The following is a 13,433-nucleotide window of genomic DNA, read 5'->3' on the forward strand; positions in this document are numbered from 1 at the left end:
AATGAAATATGGGCCACATTTTAAGTTTCAGACATCTAGTCGTCTACACTCAGTTAGCCAGAAGAGTTTCCAATCTACTGTAAAAACAAAAATAAAACGCACACACTCACAAACATTGGAAAAGGTGTGAAAGTGTCAGCCGTCTTGAGTGAAAACAAAATAGACTTAGACCGCAATTTACATATTGAGAACTCATTCCTTTAAGTCATTTAGATCATCTCATGTCGAGGTTAAGATATACAGAAAATAGTTGGTCATTGAGGGTATGGCAAGTAGTTTAATACATTTCTAGAGTGGGTGATTTACATACTGTAAGCTTTTGCCTCAACAAGCACAGAGTTACACATTTGTGGTGATGAAACCATTAGATAGATACAAGTAATGTTTACGAGAGAGAGAGAGAGAGAGAGAGAGAGAGAGAGAGAGAGAATGCTAAACAAGACAAGGATTCTATGCCCTGAGTTATTCATTTAACTTACAGAGGACTCATAGGATTGTGTTTATGGTAGATGGACGTCAAGGCCGTATCCATAAAGCTCCTAAGAGTGCTGATCTAGGAATATATATATATATATATATATATATATATATATATATTATAGATCATAATGAATAAGATGACACGGACAGAGAGGACCTGATCCTAGATCTGCAGTGCTACTCTGAGAGTGTTTTGTGCATACAGTTTCTGATATTATACAAGCACTTGACCCCCAGTGACCCCATGCTCCTGCTCAAAACAATAATGAACTATTACGCCCTGATGGATGGTTACTAAGGATGGAAGCCTCTTTCCTCTTGAAGGGCTGCTTGCGCACTCATATTGTTTAATTATTTTGATGGGAGAAATCGGGCTCGAAATTAGCCGCCTTTTCACCTCAGCATTAAGGACCCCGCCCAGCGGCAGGAGCGGGAGCCAGGGAAACACAGCAATCAAGGCCCGGCCCTGGCCCCAGCAGACTGACATTGTCTCTAGGCTAATGTCTCAGGGCATTCCTTCACTTCCTCCCTTTGCGTACTGTAGGGAAACAATAGCCCCCAGTGTGTCCACCGGGTGGAGAGTGTGTCAACAGTATCGCTCCTACAGTACACACACACCCACACAGGCGCACACCCACGCAAGAGCGCGCACACACATACACACACACACATACACACACACATGCAAGCACGCGCACACACACACACACACACACTGTTTCCCTCCCTCTGTCTGGCTCTGGTTAGGCCTGCTTGGCTGGATTCAGTTGCTCCCCACACTCCCATCCCTCTTCCACGGAAAAAAAGGATCATGACATCATAAAAAATCAGAAGCATTGTATCCAAGGCCCTGTCTCATGAAAGGGCTGCAGTGCGTGTCTGAAGGCGATTAGCTCTTCTGACATGCAGTTTGGACAGGAAGCTTTAGGTTGAACGGGGCCCAACCTCCCTTGTGGATTGTGTGAGATAAGGCACAATAAGGGTTTGTTTTGGTCAAAGCGTGGTGGAGAGAACTGTATCACAATATTAGCCCTATTTGTCCCATGGTTCCCTCAGCAAATGTCTAGCATGTGGCTGGACAGGAACTGAGTAAGTGCTGCATGGGGACTCCTTTGACAAGACAATTTACTTTAAAGTGTATATCTTCCTTTTATTCCGTCTCAACTCAATGGCAGTCAAATGTTCTGTTCTCAACAACATACAGGCTGTTGCTGTAAATGCTCTCAGTCAACTTAATAAAGGTAAGTAACAACAGCATCCTCCATACCAGGCGGTGTTACAGTAGCCTACAGGTTGTTGTACTGTAACAGTGTAACACATTTTCTCTCATAACCTTACCAGCTGTTAGGGACTTTGTGAAACAGTACATTCCTCTGGACTATAATACATGATGGAATGCCAGGCTTTCCCACCCATTAATTAAAATTAGAAGCTGGACATCTGGACCCCAGCTCTGCAGGCTGATGTCAGGACTGGCACTGACCCAGGACCTGCTGGCCCCACAGGGAGGGCCTTTGCCGGGTCGGCTGTTTCTGCTTTTCCTTCCTGTTCCTCCGTGACATCTTCCTGCCTCGGGGGCCTCTGGGGGCCATTTGAAGGGGCCCCACTGGGCCCCAAGACCCAGAGTTACAGAATAAGCTCAGTCAAACAGCCGTTTCTAATTTGTCCCGTTTTGACAGTGTTTTTAAATGTTTAATATTCTTTAAAGCATTTGCTTTAGTCTGCCTGGAGTGCCAGGACAGGGTTTGCACCTTTGCGACTATTCTATTGGTTCAATTGCGCCAGGCAAGCTCAATCAAGCCCAGTGAAAGTATGCCAAATGATTTTGAATAGTTTTTGAACCCAGGTCTGTTTGACAGCAGGTGGCGAAGGGACTGGGACTTGGAGCTTTTGTATGCAAGTGCAAAATTAATTGTACATTATTGATGGGTTGTGGCTGTAACTACAACAATGCCACTTTGTAACACTTGCCATTTACAGTAAATTAGTAATTGTGGTGACATGACAACATTCCAAATCTGGTGATGGGAGTTGTGATATTGAAGCCTGATTGCCAGTCTGTTTAGCTAACATTCCACTCCACGGCACATAACATGGAGTACAATGAGTGGAATGTTAGCTTAACAGACAGACAACCAGGCTACTGATATTCTTTTATTGGCCTTATATTATCAGAGGTAACCAACCACTCAAACAATGTCACAGCATGTGTGTAATGAGGAAAATACATCATATAAGTCTATTTGAAATTACAAGTTGGCTTTATGACAGAGGATTTAAAGAAATGACTAAATCTCAACTTACACAGGTTTAGAGGTGGTTTACAAAACAATAACTCACCTCTTATAAACTCTCTTTCGCTCTCTCTCACTCACTCACACACTCAGACATACAAAGGCATGCACACATGCACCCACACACACATCTCTCTGACCCCTCCATACCTCTCCAGCTCCGGAGAGTTGTGATTTACGCCATTAACATATCAGCAGCTGTGTTTTGCTCAACACAGGCTGCTAGGTGATATTAGGTGTGACTAATCAATAGCACATGTGCATTAAAACCCGCAAGATTTACTCAAACACACCAGTGTTAAAGCCCTGCAGCTTACTGCTTCCTAGGATCCTCTGCAGCTGTTGAAATACAGCTTCAATAAGCCAAAACCATCGAATGGTTTGTACACTAAGTGCACTGTACTGCAGACTTGCGAATTGATAGACATGGATCTGAAACTCAAACACTGAATTTGTTCAATTGGTAACACTTTACCTTAAGCCAACAGAGCCAATGCATTATGTGATAATCATTGTAAACCTTGTCTTGAAAATGTATGACTGATCCCTTTATAATGTCTTATAATCATCTCATAATGAGTTTGAGTCAGTGGAAATGTTAAACATATATACTAGTGCTGAGCAATTAAACCAACATATTTTTCGGTTTTTAAACAACTAATTGACCGATGCTGGTTCAATTTAAACTTGTGCGGCGCAGACACGGAGACAGAAGAGAGAACGCGCGATCAAAAGAGGGAAGTAAAGCAGTTGCTTCATGAGCCTGAAAATGCATGATCTAAGCGATTGATAGTTGTTATTCAGCAGTCAAAAAAATATGCCTTATTAACCTTGAAGAACTACTAAAATCGTGATTTTGTCAGATAGCAGAGGCAGCAGCTCTATAGAGATGAGATGATGACTTGGAATGAAATAATAAAGGCATCAAATAAAAAAAATATTTTCTTAAATGAATCTGAATAAATTATGATTAATAAGTGATAAGCAGTAATGGGCAGTCACTACCATCCATTGACTTGTATTAATTGTGTTATTCTGTGTTACAGCATTCAACCCACATAATGCATTGTGCATTTAATGCAAAACATAAATTAGAAACTGAAATCGAAAACCATGATACATTTTTTTAAATAATCGATCTGAAACCGAACCAACCTCAAAAAGAATTAATAGATAGAGACATGACATTTTTAAGCCTTATTATAAGACATTAATAGAGGCTCCTATATGTGTTTATAGGTCCCGTGTGGCTCAGTTGGTTGAGCATGGTGTTTGCAACGCCAGGGTTGTGGGTTCGATTCCCACGGGGGACCAGTACGGGGAAAAAAAACGTATGAAATGTTTGAAATGTATGCAGTCGCTCTGGATAAGAGCGTCTGCTAAATGACTAAAAATGTAAATGTAAAATGTTTACAGAAACAGGTTATAAAGCATTAACTGAAGTGCAGTCTTTAACTAAAGTGTTACCAATTGTTCAACTCACTACTTTTGGCTTTTACCATCTTTTCCTGATATTGGGCATCGGTCCAGCAATGTGCCACACATTTTGATGGTTTCCATGAGTAATCATTAGTCTTGACAAAAGATCTACCGACACTATTCATGTTGCCTTTCCTGTTTTCCCTTTAACGTTTTAGAGCAAATTCAGAGCGTGATGATTCAGAGTGATTCATATATTCCTCACACACTGACATGTCCTATCCTTATTAGGCTCAAAAGGCCTTTGGTTGGCAACTTTAAAATTGGCCAATCTCAGATATTTTGGAAAGGCCCTATCTCGCGCACTTTCTTAGCAGAGATTCCTTAGCATTGCTGAAGGATAAGGTAAGCTGTATCGGAAATTCCCAGACATACTTTATCTTTAAAAACTCTGTTACATCACCTTGTTGGTAGACATTTTGTAAGTGATATCAAAATAACACCACAACATTGTTGGTATTGAGGGGCTGAAATAAAGACTAGGGACAACTACAACTATGTAAAAATATAATTTTAAAGCAAAATTGGTGTTGAAAAGGCAACCAAATAAAGTCTCATTTATGACAATGTTCTTCCAAAATCACCTTTTCCATAACCAGCATTGCGGCAGAGAGGAGTAGCCTTTTCTCACACGAACAAATTCCTGAAACGCGTCTTTTTGACAGTCTTTTCCCAAAGTTGGAGGGCATTCTGGCCTATGTGTCGGTATATGTACAGTGGGTGTGTTAGCTAGAGTTTTTTCCCTGAGGTGCTGACTTGAATTCAACAATCCTTGAAGTCTGAGAGCCGTCTATTTTCGGCTCATTCGTAGTGCACTGGCTCCACGCATTTTCAGACAACACCGACCATCTTTCCCCTGCAAAAACAAATATCGTGTTAGGCCAAAAAGTTTCAATAACATCAGAGTTGATTTCTGTCCTGAAAATTCTGTGGTTGGAAACATCTGCAACCAAAACATGAATACTACATGCTATCTTTGGCTTAACACTAGAGTCTGAGCCTATAAAAAATGATTTGATGAAACATTGAATTTGGCCTTACTGCTATTAGCCCATAGAAATGCATTGAATAACATGGAAAAACAGATATTTAAAAAACTATTCTAAAGGAAGTTTGTTTTGAAGTGTCTGGACTATATCTGAGCAATACAGTATAAGAAAGATGAGGAAACAAAAAAAAAAAATAATGTTTAACACATATTTAACCCCTTTTTTTAGGCACAAAATGACTTCCATGACATAGACTGACCAGGTGAATCCAGGTGAAAGCTATGATCCCTTATTGATGTCACTTGATAAATCCACTTCAATCAGTGTAGATAAAAGGGGAGGAGACACGTTAAAGAAGCATTTTTAAGCACTGAGACGGATTGTGTATGTGTAATTGATATCAACAACCCCTCGGCCCCTCCTCAGTTTTTCCCTTTAAAGGATATCTTAGCAGACTGAAAATGAAATGAATAACTACATGACGTCCCAAACGGGATCATTTGCCAGTCGGGTGTTTTCTCTCAAGAAGATGTTTGACAGATTGAAGCTGAACTGATGGATACCTATTATGATGAATCTTCATGTGACCTGGCAAGAAAGTATTTTTGTTATCATCCTAGTATTGTTTTTATGCCATATTATCATTGTGACATTAACTATGTTTGACATTTATTTGTTTGGATATACTGGAATAACTAGACTACAAACCTAATACAAATTTTAAGTGGCCAATCAAAACAAGTCTAGGGTTAATTAAACATGCTACTACCTTTGTAGAGGATATTGAATGCAACAAAAGTGACTGTAATTAAGCAATAATTCCCAAGGGGGTGTGGTATATTGCCAATATACCACGGCTAAGAGCCCTTAGCCGTAGTATATTGGCCATATATCACAAACCCCTGAGGTGCCTTATTGCTATTATAAACTGGTTACCAATGTAACTAGAACAGTAAAAATACATGTTTTGTCATACCCATGGTATACGGTCTGATTTCAGCCAATCAAAATTCAGGGCTCGAATCACCCAGTTTATAATAACATATATATATATATTTTTTAAGAATATCCTTTTGAGCATGTTGAAGTTATTAATTACACCTTGGATGGTGTATCATTACACTTAGTCACTACAAAGATATAGCTGTCCTTCCTAACTCAGTTGCCGGTGAGGATGGAAAACCCTACCATGAGGCCAATGGTGGCTTTAAAACAGTTACAGAGGTTAATTGCTGTGATAGGAGAAAACTGAGGATACATCAACATTGTAGTTACTCCACAATACTAACATAAATGACAGAGTGAAAAGAAGGAAGCCTGTACAGAATAAAATATTCAAAAACATCCATCCTGTTTGCAATAAGGTCACTAAAGTAAAACTGCAAGAAATGTGGCAAAGAAATCAACGTTATGTCCTGAATACAAAGTACTATGTTTAGGGCAAATCCAACACAACACATCACTGAGTACCACTCTTCAAATTTTCAAGCATGGTGGTGGCTGTATCATGTTATGTATGCTTGTCATCGGCAAGGACTTGGGAGTTTTTTAGGATACAAAGAAATGGAATAGAGCTAAGCACAGGCAAAATCCCAGAGGAAAACCTGGTTCAGTCTGTTTTCCAATAGACACTGGAAGACAAATGAATCTTTCAGCAGGACAATAACCTAAAACACAAGGCCAAATATTCACAGGAGTTGCTTACCAAGACGACATTGAATGTTCCTGACTGACTTAGTTACAGTTTTTACTTAAATTGTCTTGAAAAATCTATGGCAAGACTTGAAAATGGCTGTCTAGCAATGATTGATAACCAACTTGACAGAGCATGAAGAATTTTGAAAATTATAATGTGCAAATATTGTACAATCCAGGTGTGCAAAGCTCTTTGAGACCTACCTAGAAAGACAGCTATAATAGTTGCCAAATGTGATTCTAACATGTACTGACTCAGGGGTGTGAATACTTATATAAATTAGATATTTTTGTATTTCATTTTCAATAAGTTTGCAAACTTTTCGAAAAACATGTTTTCACTTTGTCATTATGGGGTATTGTATGTAGATGGGTGAGAATAGTTTGTGTAATCCATTTTGAATTCAGGCTGTAATACAACAAACTGTGGAATAAGTTAAGGGGTATGATGACTTTCTGACGGCACTGTACACTACTTGGCTGTCAAGAGTGCCATGCTGCCTGTCTAGTCTACTATGTAAAATAGTATAAATATATTTGGAATTCATACTTGACATAGCACTGTCATGCACGCTTACCCCTTTTCGCTGGTTGCTCAAGCAAAAGGTGCAGATAGTTCTGGGTTGCTTCCTGTCTCCATGTCCTTGCGCGTGGTACACTGCACTCAGGCACGGCTGCCCATCCTCACGCCCGTCACCAAGCATCAGAACGTTGGCCAAGTGTGAGATGTAGCTGGACGCCAACCGGAGCGTTTCAATTTTGGAGAGCTTTCTGTCCACCGGCTCCGTGGGTATGAGTGTCCGGAGCGCGGTGAAGGCGGTGTTGACGCTCTGGGTCCGGTCTCGCTCCCTGGCGTTGGCTGTGTTGCGCTGTTTGACCACAACAACCCCACCGACTCCCACCATGCGGGAAAGCTGCCGACAAGTCTTATCTGAAGAGGCACAGCATTCATAGCTCTGGTCAGAGCTGCCGTCGCTCTCGCTGCGGTTCTCCTCGTCATCCGAGATCATGTTGAGATCAGGAGGGTAGGAGGAGAAGGGGTGAGTTGCCACCGGCCGAAGCATGGTAAAAGCCATTATAAACTAAAGTATAACCCAATTACAATGAATTTAGTATTCCTTAGATAATAAGCCTACAGTTTAATATGTGCTCATGGACAGCCGTTGAGGTCAGAATTTGCATAGGAATACCCCCTCGAATAGGAAAAAATTGTTTTGACATATCCTCATAGTATGGTGTTGCCGGATGGTCAACAGTGAGTGCTTGAGTGAGCTCTTATAGCCAGCCCACTGTAGCTCAGCAGAAGAGGAGGGGTTGTTTGGAACATGCAAACCAATCTGTCCAAAAGGACCCATTAGGCTACAGTCCAACAGTAACCATTGCCCTTCAAAATTATATTTTAGACTATAAACAACTTGTATTATTTTAATAGGTCAGTATCAATTCAATAAATTGAAGCATTATTTGCATGATATGGTGAAGCCAACTTCCTTAACTCCTCCATGGAGTTGAGTGCAGACTAGTTTTTTAAATGAACCTCAGACTCCTTCCAGTCGCTATGCTTTGACCCTTCAAACTTGTAAATTCTTAAACCCTTACCGTGTACATATGTTTGTCCTCTGTTGTTGCGTGCCAGTCTTTGTTTACTGAAATCCATACTTTTTAATAAAACAACCACCGACTGTTTCCTTGTTGAGATTCAATTGGCACATGCACCTTCTTTCTGAGTTGCCATCTTAATCAGCAGCAATGAGGAAACAGTCGGTGTCTGTATTTGGTTCACGTTTTATTAAAAAGGTTTAAGAATTTACATATTTGAAGTATTGACGCATAGTGACTCGAAGGAGTCGGAGATTCATAAAAAAAAACTCTAGTCTGTGATTAACTCAGTGGAGGAGTTGAAGAACTTGGCTAGATAATTATTTATTTAATTCCCATTTGGATTTGGATTTATTAGGGATCCCCTGGCAGCAGCTACTCTTCCTGGGATCCAAACGCATTAAGGCACTTACATTACACATAAAACAAAAGATAGAACAGTACATCATATAACATTGTTACACCACTACACATCTGCAGTGTGTGTGCTAGTGCGTGTGTCTTTACCTGTGTGTGTCTTCACAGTTCCCGCTGTTCCATAAGGTGTATTTTTATCTGTTTTTTAAAATCAGATTCTACTGCTTGCATCGGTTACCTGATGTGGAATAGAGTTCCATGTAGTTGTGGCTCTATGTAGTACTGTGCGCCTCCCATAGTCTGTTCTTGATTTGGGGATTGTGAAGAGATCTCTGGTAGCATGTCTTGTGGGGTATGCATGACTGTCCGAGCTGTGTGCTAGTAGGTTAAACAGACAGCTTGGTGCATTCAGCTTGTCGACACTTCTTACAAAAAGAAATAGTTATGAAGTCAATCTCTCCTCCACTTTGAGCCATGAGAGATTGACATGCATATCATTAATGTTAGCTCTCCGTGTACATTTAAGGGCCAGCCGTGCTGCCCTGTTCTGAGCCAATTGTAATTTTCCAAAGTCCCTCTTTGTGGCACCTGACCACACGACTGAACAGTATTCCAGGTGCGACCAAACTAGGGCCTGTAGGACCTGCTTTGTTGATAGTATTGTTAAGAAGGCAGAGTAGCGCTTTATTATGGGCAGACTTCTCCCCATATTAGCTACTGTTGTATCAACATGTTTTGACCATGACAGTTTACAATCCAGGGTTACTCCAAGCAGTTTAGTCAGCTCAACTTGCTGAATTTCCACATTGTTCATTACAAGATTTAGTTGAGGTTAAGGTTTTAGTGAATGATTTGTCCCAAATACAATGCTTTTAGTTTTCGAAATATTTAGGACTTACTTATTCCTTGCCACCCATTCTGAAACTAACTGCAGCTCTTTGTTAAGTGTTGCAGTCATTTCAGTTGCTGTAGTAGCTGACATGTAAAGTGTTGAGTCATCCGCATAAATAGACACACTGGCTTTACTCGTTAGTAAAGATTGTAAAAAGATTGAAAAAAATAAGGGGCCTAGACAGCTGCCCTGGGAAATCCCTGATTCTACCTGGATTATGTTGGAGAGGCTTCCATTAAACAGTCTTTGACACTGGAGGCTGCCATTGCCAATTTATTATGTACTACAATTACAACATATATCTTTACCAACATTGTACTTATTTAAATAGGCCTAGTGCCATTTTTGTATATTCAAAAGATTACATTACTGTGATTATGCATAGGAATGTGAGGCGTGAAACTCTCACCACATATAAAGTGAGATTAAAAACGTAATGATGTTCTGTTGTTTGTGCAGCACATGAAAAGCTGCTGCAATGCAAAACAACTAAAACCACAGCTCTGACGGCCTATTATTGTTCCTTATCATGTAATCCAATTAAAGTACACCTACAAAGAAACATTTTATAAGTGTTGTCTATGCACCTCATAGAGATAACAACACTTTACTTAAACCATCAAAGTATGATGCTTTATAACTTGTTTAAAGATTTCTAACCTTAAGAATATCTTATAGCAAGGTTTATGATATGTTATGTCTTTCTATGGTTAATATTTTCAACTGTTACAGTCTAAAGCCCCTGTGACAGATCCTGTCCTCAGAGGCCAATCTATCAGTGGCGCAACGGCGAGCCCTGGTTAGTTTGTCTAATGGGTTAAGTGAGCTGGGTAAATAAACAGGCAGCAGATGCTGGAGGGGATCAAGCCCTCCACTTTCTCTAAATACGTCCCAAATGGCACCCTATTCCCTATATAGTGCACTACTTGTGATGGGCCTTGGTCATTTGGGATGCAATCACTGACTGTGGAAAAGCAAATGGCTTCCAGATTTGCTGGTGTGTGACATCAAAGGACCTCTTTGGCCTGTTTTTACAATCACAACCTCTGACACATCAAGCCACCAGCAGGCCCTGCTGGCTCTGGTCCTAACTCAGCTGCACCAACAATGGCGACCTGCAGAAGACCCGGTCCTCGCTTGTAAACCGTGACACAGCAAGATTATTTTTACTGCTCCTCAGCCGCGACCAACTCGACCCCTTGCTCACTTTCCCCAACCTCACAGTTTGGAACCGTAAATACTTTGGCCCCCCGCATTAAGGAATGCCTTTAAAAACCTGTTGAGGCGATTAACTAAGGGATATTGAGTTTGCAGTCACTGTGTCGCACTCTATGGCAAGACACATCATTCACCCGAGTTTCGTCGGAATCAGGCGAATGGTGTCTGAGATATCGAGTGTGACTAACGTACGTACAGTTGATGACTATAGCCCCCCTTGGACCAATCAGTGTAATTTTGTAATCTCAATCACTCAAGTTTCATTAAAAATGTGCCAGTGGTGTCTTAGATATCACGTGGGTTAGCTAGACTCATGTCCCTGAGCATGTGTGCCAAATTTCATCACTCTGAGTCAAACAGATCAAGAGAGATAAACATGTGTCCGTTATAGCGCCACCATGTGGTCAATATGAATGTTCTTGCATATGTTAAGTCTTCAGTGTTTGCAACATGTGTATCAAATGTCATTACAATATGAATATTCTTGACTGATTTATATGCATTTATGTGCCAGACCACGCCCATGTGAATGTTTATTGGTCAATAATGGCCAAGTTGTTTTAGGTACTAGTCTGGAAAGTATTGCGTTGCGAGACCTTGGTCCATAGATGCCACATATCAAGTTTCGTGCAGATCGGTAGCGTTTTTGAAGTGTTTTTCACAAAATTCTAAATGGTGAAAAGTCCATCATGTTGGACCTTATGTGACCTGAGACAAATGTGTTACTTGTGATGAGAGGAACCTATGTACCAAATCTTATGACTTTTGATCAAACGGGGTTAGGGGCATGACCTCTCAAAATGTACATTTTCAATCGCTTGCCACCATCTGGCCAATCAGTTTTGTAAATGCTGAATCTCTATGGCAGGACGCATCATTCACCCAAGTTTCACCAAATCGTCCCAGTGCTGTCTGAGATATCATCTGAGATATCACGTGTGACGAACTAATGTACTAACGGACAGAGACAGATCCACAGTCCCCTCCCCGATTTCATCGTGGGGGACAATGAAAAATGAGAGACATGTTTTAAGTAATGTCTGCTGCATAAGCAGGCAGCTGAACAGTGTATCACAACAGGCCTGATAAACTTCCCTTTTAGGACAATTCACCATCACCTCCTCCACACCTCCAGACCATTTTCTCTCTTGGACAACTCCAGCACTGTTTTGAGTGATGACACAGTGACCACATTGCGAGTCAGCCCCAATATTGTGTTAATGCCAGCAGAGTGCGGCCATGACGGCCTGCTGGGTTTGATACTCTCTGTGGTCAGATGTGTTGACTCATGGACGCAGCTGCACAGGGGAGTGCAGAGGCCCAGACTCAGACCCAGAGCAGTTTTAGCCTGGTCCCAGATCTGTTTGTGCTATCTTGTCAACTCCAATGGTTATGAAACCAAAGGAGTTGTCAAACAGCACAAACCATTCTGGAACTAGGCTAGAGTAGCTACTCCACAGAGCACCCAGCAGCCAGCTGCAGATCTCCTGGAATATTGGGGCATAAAATAGATTTTAATATTGACAATACATTCAACATAGGGTTTTTGTGTAGAAAATGTATGCATATGTTAGGATATGAGAGGTCGGAATAACATTTCAGGTGCCTGTATTGCTGATTTAAAGTGACTGCCTTTAAGATGTGGGTAATGCTACAAACATCCCTTCGATTTTGGGGAGGAAAAGCATGATTAAGGCATTTCATCCTGAAACACATCAGTTGTCATTATTGTTATATAACTTGTTAATTATAAGAACGAAACATATTTTATTCTACTTCAATTTCCTTTTTCCTTTTGTACAGTATATGCAGTTTGTTTCTCAATTCATGCAACTTTTTTACCCTCAAATGTGACCTAAAGATGAGGCTAGGCCTCAGATCTAACTCTCCTTCCTTCCTTCCTTCCTTCCTTCCTTCCTTCCTTCCTTCCTTCCTTCCTTCCTTCCTTCCTTCCTTCCTTCCTTCCTTCCTTCCTTCCTTCCTTCCTTCCTTCCTTCCTTCCCCCCTCCCAAAGATACTGGTCGGCTTACACAGCTTTCTACATATTGAATCATCAGGACAGGTGGGACTGCTAGTTAAATTCAGCATTAAATACTATACTTCAGTAGCCTGACTACACCCCAATGTATTTTCACTTTATTTGAGGATTACTTGAAAAAAGTTTTTGGGAGTCTGTAGAACCACAAGTAACCCATATGTCAGCATAAATTACATGTTACTACAATGGTATATGTCAACATTCTGACATACTTCTAATGAGATCTGGTCTGGTTTTTGATAAGACTTACACTGAGTGTCTAAAACATTAGAAACACTTTCCTACTGTTGAGTTGCAACCCCATTTGCTCTCAGAACAGCCTCAAATCATGAACTATAGCATTTCATAGGGATGCTGGCCCATGTTGACTCCAATGCTTCCCACAGTTGGAT

The 13,433-nt window shown here is 40.8% G+C and overlaps 1 protein-coding gene across 1 annotated transcript; it reads right to left on the bottom strand.

Annotated features, from left to right (window-relative positions):
* Window positions 1–257: 257 nt before the first annotated feature.
* Window positions 258–8,205, bottom strand: LOC106565262 (transcription factor 15). Its single transcript, XM_014132171.2, has 2 exons — window positions 7,516–8,205; window positions 258–5,109 (listed from the first exon to the last, which is right to left on the bottom strand). Exons 1-2 carry the CDS (start codon window positions 8,011–8,013, stop codon window positions 5,044–5,046), a joined length of 564 nt encoding a protein of 187 aa, XP_013987646.1. The 5' UTR covers window positions 8,014–8,205; the 3' UTR covers window positions 258–5,043.
* Between the last annotated feature and the right edge of the window lie 5,228 nt (window positions 8,206–13,433).

Source organism: Salmo salar, chromosome ssa12, assembly GCF_905237065.1.
Source record: "Salmo salar chromosome ssa12, Ssal_v3.1, whole genome shotgun sequence".
In the NCBI taxonomy this organism is placed as follows: domain Eukaryota; kingdom Metazoa; phylum Chordata; class Actinopteri; order Salmoniformes; family Salmonidae; genus Salmo; species Salmo salar.